Source organism: Meriones unguiculatus, chromosome 7 (genome assembly GCF_030254825.1).
Source record: "Meriones unguiculatus strain TT.TT164.6M chromosome 7, Bangor_MerUng_6.1, whole genome shotgun sequence".
Lineage (NCBI taxonomy): Eukaryota > Metazoa > Chordata > Mammalia > Rodentia > Muridae > Meriones > Meriones unguiculatus.
This window is the reverse complement of record NC_083355.1, coordinates 4,272,038-4,287,191: the sequence shown is the minus strand read 5'-3', so window position 1 is coordinate 4,287,191 and position 15,154 is coordinate 4,272,038. Positions and strand designations below refer to the sequence as shown.

The window sequence follows — 15,154 nt, the reverse complement described above, 5'->3', positions numbered from 1 at the left end:
CCAAACACACATACATCACATACACCACAAACACACACCAGACAACACATATAGCAATGTTCACAGACACCATACACACATGCCACATACATATTAGACATGGACACTATGGACAGATATATAACATATACACACCACAGCCACACAAGACAAACCCACAAATCAATGCTGGGAGATCTTCTTGTGCATGATATGTTCAGATGCTGATTTCTGTGTCCCAGATCTGTCTGCATATGGGCATTTCTATGAAGAAATTCTGGTCTCAATGTTGTGTAAAAATTACTCCCCAATTATCTTTGATTGGTTAATAAAGAAACTGAACAGCCAATGACTGGGCAGAGAGAGAGCAGGAGGGACTTCCACTCCCAGTCTGGGGGGTCTCAGATAGGGGTCTGAGGAGGAAGAGAGAAGAGGGAGAGGACAAAGGGCTCATGCTGGGAGCAGCCAGACCAGCACAAGTAAGGAGTACCTGCCCAGTTAAGAGTTTAAGGCTTGCTGAAAAAGCCTAATTAATAGGTGTCTGTGTCATTATTTGGGAGCTAGGGTAGGTGCTGGAAAAGGTCCCTACTAACCCCATAAATTCTACAGATAAACACATACACCATAAACCACACACATACCAGATAAATACAACAGATACACACATATAAGCCAACACAGACACAGACATACAATACAGAGGCACATACACCAAATATACAGATACACACCACAGACAGACACATACACAGCCCGCCACTACACACAGCAGATAGACACACCCAGGCTGACCTCTAACAACCTCATCAAGCTCAGCGACGATAGCTGAGGCTGGTGACCTTAGCAGGATGAGTCACAGACCAAAAGTTCCGTCGACTCTGAAGCTTCTGGAAGGCATTGAGGTTTCTCTTCTTTTCTCTCTTGAACTTCTTAATTTTCTTCTCCTACATCAAGAATCACAGTGTCATAGTACCCAGAGAGGGCTCCTCCAGGCCTCAGAGGTTTCTCACTGCACACATGGCATGTGCCTCCTAGACACAGATGCAGTTACCATGCCACATATGGCACCCACGGCTCCCCCATCCCCACTCCATGGCTGCCCAGTGTACCAGGTGCACGAGGAGAAACAGCCCAGCAGGGAGGGCGCCCAGAAGGCTGACCCCAGCTGGCCTCAGTTGCCCTGAGCATGATTGCACTGGGAACTGTTGTCGGAGCGCGTGCAGACCGGCACCCGCTGCCCCAAGCCCATGTCCCAGCCACCACTGTACCTTCCCTCGATCAAACTCTTCATCCCAGTCGTCCACCACGGTGTGCATCCTGGCCAGTCTGCTGTCTTTGATGGCGTCCTGACTGACGGCTGAAGGCTCGCCTTCCCAGGTCAAAACTGTACAAGACACCCTGTCAGTGCCTGTGGGTCCCAGTCACCCTGCAGACTCTTCTCAGGGCCCAGCTATTCGAACTACGGAGAAACAGTCAAACCCAAAAGGGGACACACAACCCAAGGGGGTGACCACTGTGTGCTCCCATTCACCGCAAACCCTCTGTGACCTGCTCTCACGTCAGACAAAGAGCGTCTTTGTTCATGCTCCAAGTCTGCCGGTGAACACGGCCAGCAGCAGGACCGCTAACAGTGCTGCCGGGGCTTTGGCACCCTGCGCTTCTGGACTGGGGACCGGATACTCTGCTCAGCTGGCCTGGGGTTTGTGCTCCCCACTTTGTCCTGCTCTTGGGCCTCAGATCTTTTATTTGTGAACACAACCTGCCTTTGTGCCACAGTAGGGGCCAGGTTACAGCATATGCAACACCAGCTGGAGTTTTAAGCCTAGGCAGTGCAGTCTCCCACATCTCACAACACACTGGGACCCACTCCCTTCCCCGACCCACTCTCTTGGAAGTGCACGCCCTGCCTCAGAGCCATACCTTTTTTCCCATAAGCTTTATCACATGAGTCCCGGAGCAACTCCTGGACCACATCGGGTTCTTTATCTCTGTTCCAGGCGACGAGAGGCGCTTGCACCAGCCCTGAAGGCAGAGGACAAGCTAAAATCAGACCACCGAAGAAACAAGCACACATCCTGGTAATGGCACCCCAGGTACTTGATTTATAGCGATAATCTTGTCCACTCATGAGAAAAGAAAATGACAAAAACAAACAAAGTCCCCTACAGGCCCAAGCTCTGGAGGCCTAGACTCTAGAAGGCAGGCATTGCTGGAGGTCTTCAGGTCACTGGGCGCTCATCCTCCCGGCGAAGAGCAGGACCAAGGCCACCCTTCTGCTCTCTCTGGCCTCCAAACCGTCCGTGAGCACTTTTCCCTGTGTGTACCATAGTGATGAGCTGCCCCACAGGCCCAGAAGTGTGAGGTGTCTGGATCCTAGACTGGAGCCCCGCCTGCCTGCCTGCCTGCCTGCCTGCCTCCCGGGCTTTTGCCACCATGCCCAACTACATCTCAGGTGTTTGTGGCTAGTGTTCCCAGTGGCCTGCCATAAGGAACAGTAAGAAGCACCACTGTGGTTGTCAGCAGGAGTCCTCACCCAGGCGGTCACCAGAAGGATGGCCATTCATGCTCAGTTCAGGGACTGGGTTGACACTGGGCTTCAGACTCCAATGGCTTTCTGGGTGCTCATTTTCTTCTTCCTCCTGTGGTGCCTCGTGCTTTCTTTTTCTTTTCTTCTTTCTCTGCAACTCTGTCCTGGCCTCGGGCTCACAGTGGTCTGCAGGAGAGCAGCTGTGGGGAACCAGGGGAGGGAGCCAGTCAGCCTTGCATAGACACCAAGGCAAGGCTGGGGCTCTAGCCACAAGCCTATGAGACAGCCCAGCTATTAAAGGCACTTGGCACCACACCTGCTGACCTGAGTTTGATCACTATTCTCTCAAGTTATCCACTCCATATGACCCATGTTATGTAACCATGCTCACATGCGCGCGCGCGTGCACGCGCGCACACACACACACACACACACACACAAACAAATAATTATTAAAAAAAATTTTTTTTGACATGGCTCAGTGGGTAAAAGTGCCATCAAGGCTGATAACTTGAGTTTGATCCCTAGAATATACATGGTGGAAGGAGGGAATTAAGACCTACCTACAAGTTGTCTTCTGACTTACACACAAATGCATGTATACACACACACAAATTAAAATTAAAAAAAATAGAAAAAAACAACTAAATAGGGCTGGAGAGATGGCTTAGTAGTTAAGAGCTGGCTGTTCTTCCAGAAGACCTTGGTTCAACTCCCAGCATCCATGTGGAAGTTCACAACTACCTATAACTCCAGTTCCAGGGATGTGACACCCTCACAGCGATGTATATAAGCAAACAAATAAATAAAAACCAAAGCTGTGCCTCAACATTCCTGAGGACTGCTGGCAGCGCTGTGTGATGGTGACTCATTCCACACTGAGCTGAGGAGCTGGCTGTGCTGTGTGAAGCTTGCTGTCCACAGTGACACACTTAGCATGACGCTACATGGTCCCTCTTGCTCTACCCAGCCCAGGTACACCACACATAAAGGACGCTCCTGCAACTCCACCTCATCCCACAGCCTGTCCTGGGGAACCCTGGCCCCGTGTGCTTGGCCTTCCTTATGCAATGATGGCCATGGCCTAGCTGTGGATGTCCTCTTCCACCGTTGAAGGAAACTGGCACCCACTGACACATTCCACACGTCCAGGCCAGCTCTATACCCACACCAGTTGGGAAGGCCACAGGCGCATCCCAGCCCTTACCCATGCTGTAGTAGAGCCTGGGACAGGGTGGCTTCCTGGCTGAGTCCTTCTGATCTCTTCCTCTTCCTCCTCTTCCTGCTGCTCACATGGTGACTGTCCAGGATGTGACTCAGTTGATGGCCATTTACCTGGGGCTGTGTGCCCTCTTCCTTCCGGCCCCTGGCACTCCCAGGCTGGTCCTGCGGCTGACCTTTCTGCTGGGGAGCTGTGGCAGCCACGTCCTCCAGGCACTTCTTCTTTCTTCTCTTCCTGCGTGCTGCTGTAGGGGCTCCCCTGGGGCACTGTGGGAGGTGCGTGTCTGTGCTCAGTCTCTGGGGATCTCCATCGGGGGTCTTTTTCCTCTTTTTGCAGGGGCTGTGCAGGGCCTGGCTGGCCTCTGGCAGCTGGTGTAACTGGGGCATGAAGTGTCCATTGACCTGAGGCAGGGGGGTCCAGGCAGAGGAGCAGCCGCTCTGTGGCTCGGATGTCCCTAAGGGCTTGGCGCTACTACTGGACAGTGATGCAGAGTGGGGGCGGACAGGATGCTTCAGGAGGACAGATGGTTCGGGGGCAGGTGCAACAGCCCTGTGGACAAGGGGCACAGGGAGAGTCATTATGGAGAATTGATCAAAGCCACTCTTCTGCTGACCTCACCCCGCCTCCCTCCACACCTGAAAGTTGGGTAGGGAGGTGGGTTTGAGACAAGGTCTGTGTAGCTCTGGTTGTTTGCTCTGTAGACCAGGCTGGCCTCCAGCTCAGACCTGCTTGCCTCTGCCCCCCAAGTGCTGGGATTAAAGGTGAGGTCCACCATTCCCAGCTCACTATCAAATTTTAAAAGGTTACTTTTTCTCTGTAATTCTTAGACACACACATACTCCACATTTTTTGAAGGTGGGCTAACAAAATTCAGTCTACATAAAATCAGAGTTAATAAAAGCAATATATGTCTCTCAATGAGGCTTTTTTTTTTTTTAAGTAGTGCTGAAAATTGAACCGAAAACCTTAGGCAGCCAAGGAAGCAATGTACTGGGCTACCATCCAGCACAGATCAGAGGATAATCAATTCCAGTTTTTTCTTATTCAGGCATGATGGTAAATACCTGCAATCCTAGTCCTTGAGAGATGGAGGCGAGACAATTAGGCATTCAAGGCCAGCCTTGACTACTAAATGAACTGAAGACCAGCCTGAACCACATGGCAGCCTGTCTTAAAACAGACAAAAAACAAACACAAAGAAACATCTGTTTAACATGCACAAGGCCCAGGCAGTGCACGAAAATGTGTGTGGCAGCACTTGCTTGTGATCCCAGAACAAGGAAATAGAGGATGGACAATCAGAAGTTCAGGTTGTTGTCCAACATGCACCTGAGTCCCGCCTGGGCTACAAGGAACGTTTCCAAACCCAGCAGGCCTCAATCCCAGCACTCGGGAGGCAGAGACAGGTGGATCTGTGCATCCAAGCCAGCCAGGGCTATATTAAGCAAGACCCTGTCTCAAAACCAAAACAAAAAAAACCCTTCTTTCAAAACAAAGTAAACAATAACACAAAAAACAAAACAAGCAACCGAATCTTAATGTTTCAGTTTTCAACTCAAATGTGTTAAGAGGTGAAATATCACTAAGCAAAAACAAAACAAAATGAAACAAAGAACACCTGTCCAGATTTATCTTCCACTAGCCAGAGGCCACAGTATCCCTGTGGACTGAGCACTCCAAGAACAGTGAAACAAGCCAAACATCATCCATGACTATGTTCCTGTGAATCTGGGAGTGCAGACTGGGAACCCAATTTCATTACTTACTTTTAGGAGTAAGGCAGGGATGAGCACACAAAGCATGCCTGGGTGGTCACCTCAAAGGTTTAGTGAATTCATGGAGACCGTCCTTGCCATCATTCAAACCAAAACAAACTTGCTGTGCCCCCTGTACTAGCGTCACTCTAGAGTGCTGTCTGCTAGAGCTTTAAAAAATATTCTCAGTAGCCAGGCGTACTGACACCCAACTTTAATCCTAGCACTCCAGGATCTCTGAGTTCAAGGCCATCCTGGTCTATAAAGTTCCAGGACAGGCAGGGCGATTACACAGAAAACCCAAAAGCACGCAAGCAAACAAACAAAAAAGGAAAAACCTTAAACCCCCAAAACACATTACATTGAAGTTAGAAAGATGGCTCAGCAGTTAAGAGCACTTGTTGCTCTTGCAGAGGACCCAGATTCAGGTTCCAGCCCTCACAAGGAGGCTCACATCCACCTGTGCCTAGTTCCCCCTTTTTGACCTCTGTGGGCACCAGGTACACACATGGTGCACAGAATACATGCAGGAAAAACATTCACACACAGATCTAAAAAACAATTAGAACATACTAGTTTATGCCAGGTGTGGTGGTGCGGAGCTTTAACCCAGCACTGAGGAGGCAGATGGCGGAGGGTCCGAGTCTGAAGCCAGCCTCAGACTATATATGTAGTCTACATGGTCAGACCCCGCTCAGACAAAGAACACAAGGAAACAACTCCCCCCAATGTCTCAGCACTTGGGAACGTTAACATTTAAGGACACCCCACAAATGTTATGCTGGACCATATATATGCATGTTGGGTGTGGGCAGCAATGGAGATGTCACCCTCAGGGCATTGTGGAACAGGCTGACGGTAAGAGTGAGATTGGAGGAGGGCCATAGAACCTCACTTTCACTTTCTCTTAGGTCTTATCTCCCAGCTGCCAAGGCATGTGGGTCCCCATGAGCACAGATGACCGTGTATCAGATTTGTCAGCACTCCTAAGGGACACAAGCACCACGGGTTCTAGCACCTCACTGGGGCAGGAAGATCATCCATGGATGATGTTAAAGGACCTGAGGAATTCTACAGCACCTGAGAACCCAGTCTCCCTCTTCAAGGACTGGCCTGCAATCAGCAGCCAGGGGCTGAAGGATGACCCTAGCAGGAAAGATGTCACTGCAGGGGTCCCATGATCACAGGGGACCCTGTGACTTTCTAAGGGGCTACCAGCCAGGACAGTGCGCAGCACTCCAGGTTACAGTGTGCTGTGGCAGGCAGGCAGGTGAAAACGCCAGACTTGGAGCCGGGAAGACTGAACCAGCTCTGCCCAGCTGAGTCTCATAGCAGACGAGGTGGAAAGGGGCCTCTGCCCTCTAATCTTCACCAGCCACATACACGTAACCACAGCAGGACAGGAGTCAGCACCCAGCGGCATGTGCCCAAGCTCACCTGGTTTTACTGACAGGCCCAGTGGAGGCAACGACGGGGTGGGTGGCTTTCATGGGGTAGGTGAGGTCGGAGAGTGCTGAGGGGGGAGGTGAACGGATGTCATTGCCGGTCGCCCTCCGTAGGGTGCTGGCCTGCAGTTATTGACATAAATAAAAACTTGGTGGTCTAAAAAAGGTTTCCGTGAGTGAAGAGGTAAAATAAAATTGAAAAAGAAATAAAAATAAATAAAAGATCCCAGAAAGATGAATGAAGGGACAGAATAAAAAAAGGGGAGGGGGTGGAGAGAGGGGATGGCAGAAGAAGAACCAGAGAATGTTGTTGGTTAGAAATAAAAAGGAAAAGGAAAGACATTTAAACAACTAGCCCGCAAAGTACCCACACATCACTCACTGCCCACACAAGCTGAGTGGGGGCTCCCCAGCCTCCCCTTCCCCTCCTCCAGGAGGATCAGCTGTCCTTCCGCTCAGAGCAGCCTGCTGGCCCACAGCTCTTCCTTTGGCTCAACTAGGAGACTCCATCTATAGAACACTGGTTAGTTCTCTCAGCCTAGACCACCAGCAACCTGAGGGGACCAGATAACTGGGGTCTCCTCAAAACCATCTCCACCTTAAACAGCCCTTTTGCAACTTGCACACTGTTGGGCCAATAGGCCTATAGGTCCCCTGAAGGCGCGGAAGCGCCATCGTCTACCATGATTCCCTGTCCTCCTGCCCTCACTCGTCCAGTCCCAGGGCACTTCCAGAGAGCAGACCCCCACACACCCACCTTCTTGGCCGACAGGGCCAGCTTTTTGGCTGGTGGAGGAGACATGAGGCTTGTGGGCTCGGTGGTGCTGCTCAGGGCAGGCGACTTCAGCTTCACCATCTTGGGATCTACCCCATTCAACAGCGCTTTGGAATGGCCAGGGGTGGGACAGTTTGTTCCCTGAGAGTCACAGAAATGCACAGCTCTGCCCTCTGGGGTCTGTGGGGTCTTGGCAGGGTCACTGCTGGCAGAGTGCTCGGGGCTCGAGCTGCTTGAGGCTGCCTTCTCCAGGTCCACACCATTGCCTTCCCCCTTCAGCCTGTGCCCATTAGTAATGGCTTTGGCCAGGAGCTTTGGTGAGGTAGAGAAGATGGTGTCCCTGCTTGCCCAGGAACCAGGCCGCTGGCTCTTGGATTCGCTGGTCCCAGGAGAGCCCTGAGAAGTGGTCGGGGATGCGCTCAGGGACTGCTGTGGGGCTGACTTCTTCACCTTCTTTCCAGGCTCGTCCAGAATGGTGGGCGTGTGTGTGGGTGTTGGGGTGAGTCTCGGGGAAGGGGACCCGGCAGGTGTCTTTGCAGGAACACATCCGTTCTGTAACTTGAGACCAGGAACAGAGCCATTCCTGGACACAGGCACTCCCACCTCCTCAGGGGCCTGCAGCTTCTTCATCATCACAGAGTCCTGTCGCTAAAGAAGACCAAGACAGAAAGTCATCAGAGCCCAGGGGGCACTGGCCAGTGAACATGGTGAGCCAACACAGGCTCTCTCAGCAGGAGAACTGGGAGCAAACTGGACTCCGGCTAACGGGAGACTCTCTGGTACTTGGATAGAAAGCAGGCTGCACTTTATTACCGTCCTTACTACCAAAGTAGCAGGATCTCACCAGGACTTGAGAATGCACAAGGGGAGGCTAAAACAAGGCCCACTGTGTAAACACTGTCCCCAGAAGGCCTCTTCACACCTGTCTCAAGCCCTCCACACAGGGGACTCCCTTCCTGTTTACGGTCTCACCCCGGCACTCATGAGCCTCTTGATGGTTTCCTGCTGCATTCCCCCTGCAGCAGTGAAACAAACAATAACAAAACACAAACTTCTTTCTAAGCTTTTATATCTGCCAACAAAGAAAAATACATTTGATATTTTAGAAGCAAGTTTCACACTTCTGTAAGTCAGAGGGAGTGAGTCTTGGGGTGGGGGGAGGAATTTGGCCTAGTGGTTAAGAACACTGACTGCTCTTCCAGAGGACCTGGGTTCAGTTCCAAGCATACACAGGTGGCTCACAACCAACTCTAACTCCAGTTCTGAGGAATGCAACACCCTCTTCTGGCCTCTGTGGGTACTGCATGTACATGTACAGACAGCTATGGCCACAAACCACCCATATACATAAAATATAAGTAAATCTTTTTTAAAAAGGGAGCCATTTTTTTTGGCTACGTCTTCGTCTGCCCATCTCAAAGAACTGAGGTGCAGAATGCACCACAGCACACCTCCAAGGGCTTCTCTCACTACCCCTGGTTGAAGAACTGAGCAGAGTCTCCCGGGAAGCTACATACATCACTGGAAGGGGGTCCTGCCCTGTGCAGCACTCTCCAAGTCAAAACCTGCTTTCTGACACACCTTTACTCCAGGAACTAAAAATGTGCTGGCCCTCTGGCATCCTGAAGTCAAGGCCATTACACACAATCTACTATATAATCTACTACCTGACTATCTGTAACCCTTTCCCGATGGCCACCTCCTGCCTGAACACATCTCCCGGCATCTCCTCCTCAGGTACCATGGTCCTCGTGGCTCATGCAATGTCTCACACAATCAGCACTTAAAAGACTACAATCTTGTCTGTACTTAGCAGGCCTGCCAACAATTTATTGAAAACGCAATTCCTGGGCTGTGGATTATCTCGTTAACTTCAACTCCTGTGGACAAACTGCATTTTCTCTTGTACTGGAAACATATGTCTACTTCCAAACACTGCCGTGGTCCTCACTGGGTCATCCCTTGCCCTCCACAGTAACCATCAGTGTGTTCTTTGCTTGCACAGACACAAGCGGAGCTGCTTTCTAAGGCCTCACATCTTTGTAACCATGAGGTGAGCATGTTCTGTTTGCACAGACATGAGCAGAGCTGGGACCTCAGGCCTCACAAGCTGAGCACACACTGACCACTGGGCAACACCCCTCCCAGCCCCTACCACAAACAATTTTTTTTTTTTTTTTAATTTTACTTTTTCTTTCCCAGACAGGGTTTCTCTGTATAGCTTTTTTGGGGAAGTTAGGGGAGAGACCCAGAAGTTCACAGATGAGTTTATTGTTGTGCATGTATGTGTGTGTGTGTGTATATATATATACACACACATTTCTATTCTGAATCATTTGCCTATACTACAGACATCACATCCTTTAACTCACAGGCATGTCTGTGTCTAGCACCAATGAACTATAAAGAAACACCAGGTCTTGAATAAAGCAAGGACATCAGCTTTAACACAGTGAGGTGTTTCCCCAGAAGCCCCGTGCTCAGTCAGCCTGCCAAGCTGGTCCAGCTCTCCTGGGCAGTGGCTGAGCCCTGAGCACCCACAGCCCCACCCTTCCCTTTCCGAGACAGCTGATGACCAACTTAAGAAATACAGTTGGTATAGTGGCCAGCCGACAGCTTCCTCCACACGGCAAGGTCCTCAGAGGAGAGCCTGTAATTCTGAAGTGCTGGAAGAAGGGTGGGCTGGCCAGCTCTTCCACTTACACAGTACCTTTGCCATCAGCGGGGAGGAAACGATCCCATTGCCAGGGCTCTTCTTGGGGTGATCTGGGATGACATGGGGACGGCTAGGAAGAGTGGAGCCCACCCTGGAGACAGGGCCCTCAGGACTTTTCTTAGAGCCTGGAATCCTGCAGAGGAAAGAAAGGAGTCAAGAGATTTCTTCACTTATGCCAAGAATGTGATGCAAACAAGCTCAGAGTAATAGAAACTCAGGTTGTGCTTGTTTCTAAGTGACCAGGAAAAGAAGAGCATCCGAGGCCCTAGTATCTCAGGCAGGCTCAGAACCCCTGCCTTGACCCTCTGCCTTCTACATACTGGAGAGAAGCCTCAGACATGGGAGTGCACAGAGCCCTTCCAGAGCACATCCTCAAGGAGCAAGCAAGCCAGAGAGTGCCAAAGCCTGACCAAGACTGGGCACCGTGTGACAAGAATGCCTCAGGGACAGAGGATCTCTGTCGGTGGCTCCCTAAGATCTGGCGTGCCCATCTAGTCAGTGTGCGGTGTCACTTCACCAGAGAAATGCTTGCCACACAAAGCCAAAGGTTGTACTAAGGCAACAGCATAACAGTTGCCCACCCACTGCTGTAGGTAGTTGGAGCCCTGCCCCTCAGCACCACCTCTTTACTCCCCCGCCACAAAAACACTGGGCTTTCAGAGGGCTTGGCTGGAAGGTTCTTCCCAGAGGACAAGCTCCTTACAGGAGCCCAAATATTTCCCCTCTAGCAAATTCCCAGGAGCATAGAGACAGCAAAGGGCTTCGGACAATCCCAGGCTCAGGCCGGCATAGTCAGTTCTAGGGAGCGTGGGGGTTCCTTACCTCAGATAGAAGAGCACGTAGGCCTGCTGGTTCAGAACCACCTTGACGTTGCTGGAATGGACCAAGGAGTCATTCATCTGGTACCACTGTCCATTGCTGGCCTGAGCAGCAGAGTGAGAGATATCAACATATTTATAGCAAGAGACAGCGATCAAGAAGTGGGCCACAAGCTGAGCTCAAATTCTCAATTCCAGAATACTGAAGTTACAAAGGCATGGTTTACCAAAGCGCTAAATTAAAAACAAACCTTCACAATTTACATTTATCTGTCTCTCTCTCTCAAGGGGGAGGCATGTGCAATCTATCTATCTATCTATCTATCTATCTATCTATCTATCTATCTATCTATCTATCTATGGGGGGAGGCATGTGCATGTCCACCATGCTAGTGTGGAGGTCAGGGGATGGCTGGCAGGAGTCAGCTCTGCTCTTCCACCTTGTGTACTGGGAGGGAACTTGGCGGACGAGGCTTGCGTGTGGCAGCCGTGACCACACCCACCTGCTGAGTGAGCCCTTCCACAGAGCAGAAGGCAGTGTGCTTGCCTGCCGCGTGGCTGAGCGCTCAGCCAGGTCGCCGCTCACCTTTGCCTGCCGCGCGGCTGAGCGCTCAGCCAGGTCGCCGCTCACCTTTGCCTGCCGCGCGGCTGAGCGCTCAGCCAGGTCGCCACTCACCTTCACATAGCAGTAGTAGTGTCCAGCATGGCAGCTGTAGCCTGAGTGCACCAGGACAGCATAGAGCCCATACATGACAGGGTCACCACTGCTCTGCGACATGTAGGGACGCATGTTCAGGAACTCGGGATAGCCGACATCCTGTTTAGAGAAGGAAAGGCAAGTAGCACCCACTCGGGAATGCGGGTTATTGTCCTTAGAAAGGTTTGCTTTGACCAGTCTGAGCACTCGGAGTAAAGCTGTGTGCCACCACTGCCTGGTTTCTTCCTCTTTTTCTTAATAATTTGTTGTTATTTTTTATGTACATTGCTATTTTGCCTGCATGTATGTCTGTATAAGAGTGTCATATTCCCTGGAACAGGAGCTACAGACAGTTGTGAGCTGCCATCTGGGAACTGAACCCACGTCCTCTGGAAGAGCAGGTGAGTCATCTCTCCAGCCCTCACCTCACTTATTAAAGGAACCCCAAGAATAGGTAGGCAGAAGCTAGAGGAACACCAGTAAGAATGCATTATGTGTGGGGTCAGAAAGATGCTTAATGAGTTAAGAGCACTTACTGCTCTTCCCAAAGACCCAGTTCAGTTCCCAGAATTCAGGTGGGCACTCACAAGCACCCAAAAATCCCAGCTTCGGAGAGGACGCCCTCTTCTGGCCTTTGCAGGTTCTGGCAAACACATGGCACACAGATGTACACAGATGTATACACAGATGTATACACAGATGTATACACATGGCACACAGATGTACACAGATGTATACACAGATGTATACACAGATGTATACACGGACAAAAAAATATAGCTGGGCAGTGGTGGTGCACACCTTTAATCCCAGCACTCGGGAGGCAGAGGCAGGTGGATCTCTAAATTCAAGACCATTGTGGTCTACAGAACAAGTTCCAGCACAGCCAGGGCTACACAGAGAGACCCTCTCTCAAAACCCTGTCTTTAAGGGGGGGCTGGAGAGAGCTAAGAGCAGTGGCTGCTGTTGCAGAGGACCCAGGTTCAATTCTCAGCACTTCCCGTCTGTAACCAGTTCCAGGGATCTAATGTTCTCTCTGGCCTCTGAAAGCAGGTTTAAAAGTAATGCACAGATAAACGTGCAAAACACTTACACACATAAAAGAAAAGAAAATTTAAAAGAAAGAAATGCAGATTCCCAAGGACTGCTCTTGTGACAGAGCAGGGGAGAGGTCTCAACAGGCGGGGTTCACTCACCTTGGTGATCTTCCCCCCACTGAAGTTGGCAAAGCGTTTGAGGGACAGAGTTAGGACGTTGGACGTTCTATGGATGGTGAAGCGCTTGCTTGCTGGAACCTTCTTCTTACACCTACAGGAGTGAGTGGAAAGCTAGTGCTATGCTCTACAGTGTGCTATCCTGCAGCATTAATAAAGGAAGTTTGCACCAATGGGCACGGGAACCCAAAAGCCACACGCTCCGAAGTAAAGAGAACACCCGAAGGAAGCAAAGGCTAGAGACATTCAGAAGTCCCGAAGCAAATGACGCCCTCAGCCAGCAGCCAATGTGACGGGTGCAGAAGACTGACTTGGGGTAACATGGGGAAGATGTGGTCATACACACAGAGCCACATAAGAAATGGGCAGAAGCTGAGACAAGAGACAAACTCTCCCAAGCCAGGGGAAGCAAATTTAAAGAGGGATAAAAACAACAACAAAAGTCCAATGTAGTCGTGGTGGTCTGCACCTTTAATCCCAGCAGTTGGGAGGCAGAAGCAGGAGGATCTCTGTGAATTCAAGGCCAGCCTGGTTTATATAAGTGAGTGCCAGGACTACTTTGCAAGACCCAGTCTCAAAAGAAAACAAAAATAAAACAAATGACCAATGCAGTTGTGCTGGCCTTTAATCTCAGCACCCAGGAGGTAGGGCAGATCAATCTATGAGTGTGATGCCAGCCTGGGCTACACAGGGAGACCCTGCCTCAAAAACAAAGCAAAAAACAAACACAAACCACCAGTGCTGTGGCAGGAGAACGCTGCGAAGTGGGGTGGATGTGCTCTTAGTGGTGCAGCTTTGAAACGACTTCCATGCCAACACCCACCTAGGATGTGCCTCCTAAGGACAACGGTCTGTGCTGAGACAGAAGCAGGAGCTGCAGACAAGTCTCATTTAAGATGAAGACAGCAGGGGCGGGGTCTTGGCATGTCAGGCCAGACCCTTTGCCTCTGACTCAGTTTCTACCCCAGACAACAGGGAGAACACACTGTTCTCCAACAAGCGGAGCCTTCGTCACAGGGACAGGTGCTGGCTGAGCAGTAGCTATGGACCTCAGCACTTCCTGCCACTCAGGCTGCTGGGGGGTCACCCTGAAGGAGGGTCGGGCAGAACTTATGGTGTTCTGGATGACCACTTTCTTGCAAGCAGATGACACTTACTTAGCACACATATAAGCATTCTCTCCGCTCAGGACATCTGGCTTCACAAAAAGTTCCAGAGCACGCACGATATTTGCAGCTTGCTGAGGAGGACAAAAATGGAACAGAATGAGCAGATAAAAAAGCCTGACTCCAGAAGTCCTAGATTTAAGGTTTTTTCAAGCTGAGGCAGCAAGTGATAAAACCTGACTTGCATAAAAATTGGCCTGCTAAGCCACCCCCACCCCACCATAGGAGCAGACAGTGCCCTTCTTTAGAGGTGACAGGTGACAGCCATGTGAGGTCTTTCCCGTGAGTCAGGCACTTGTGCCGTGACTGCAGCTGGGTTGGCTCAGAAACTCAAGGTCCCAGCAAAGGCAAGGGCAGGCTGACAGCAGAAGAGTGACAGCAGAGAAGAGCCTGCTCCAAAGGGTACCCCTTCTCTGCAAGCCCCAGTGCGAGGCACTGTCTCTGTGCCTCAGACCACACAAAACTCAGCTCTACTGTAACTGAAAGGCATTTGCTTAGGAAAAAGGCTGGACAGAGGCAAACGTTGGCTTCTCCACGCTGTGTGCGGCAGAGGCACCACTGCAGCGAGCAGGCTGCAGGAGAGCCAAGCAGGCTGCAGGAGAGCCGAGCAGCCCTCGGTGTCTATTCTGACTCACAGTTCTCACTATTGAGTCCTACACCCTCCCTTTCGTGCTGCCCCCAGGAGCACAGACCACTGCCCAGGCGTACCCGAATCTCCAGCGCTATGTCCAGGTAGGGATCATATGTGTCTGAGACACTCTTGCACACAGAGCACTTCACTGCAACAGAACAGAGGCAGTGGGCATCGCGAGCCAAGGGCACCACCCAGCCCCAAACCTTG

The 15,154-nt window shown here is 51.0% G+C and overlaps 1 protein-coding gene across 5 annotated transcripts in view; it reads right to left on the bottom strand.

The window, feature by feature from the left end:
* Usp36 (ubiquitin specific peptidase 36) overlaps positions 1-15,154 on the bottom strand; it is a 30,516-nt gene that overhangs the window by 2,061 nt on the left and 13,301 nt on the right. For 4 of the 5 annotated variants that reach the window (XM_060386308.1, XM_060386306.1, XM_021640013.2 and 1 more), the window contains 13 exons: positions 15,022-15,092; positions 14,305-14,387; positions 13,130-13,241; positions 11,913-12,053; positions 11,241-11,341; positions 10,413-10,551; positions 7,685-8,350; positions 6,920-7,050; positions 3,714-4,277; positions 2,513-2,706; positions 1,900-2,001; positions 1,248-1,363; positions 772-923 (listed from right to left, as the gene is read on the bottom strand). In XM_060386308.1, coding sequence (XP_060242291.1) covers positions 792-923; positions 1,248-1,363; positions 1,900-2,001; positions 2,513-2,706; positions 3,714-4,277; positions 6,920-7,050; positions 7,685-8,350; positions 10,413-10,551; positions 11,241-11,341; positions 11,913-12,053; positions 13,130-13,241; positions 14,305-14,387; positions 15,022-15,092 — 2,552 coding nt within the window. In that variant the 3' untranslated portion in view covers positions 772-791. The remainder of the gene's footprint in view (positions 1-771; positions 924-1,247; positions 1,364-1,899; positions 2,002-2,512; positions 2,707-3,713; positions 4,278-6,919; positions 7,051-7,684; positions 8,351-10,412; positions 10,552-11,240; positions 11,342-11,912; positions 12,054-13,129; positions 13,242-14,304; positions 14,388-15,021; positions 15,093-15,154) is intronic. The other variant, XM_021640008.2, reaches the window with a different exon arrangement.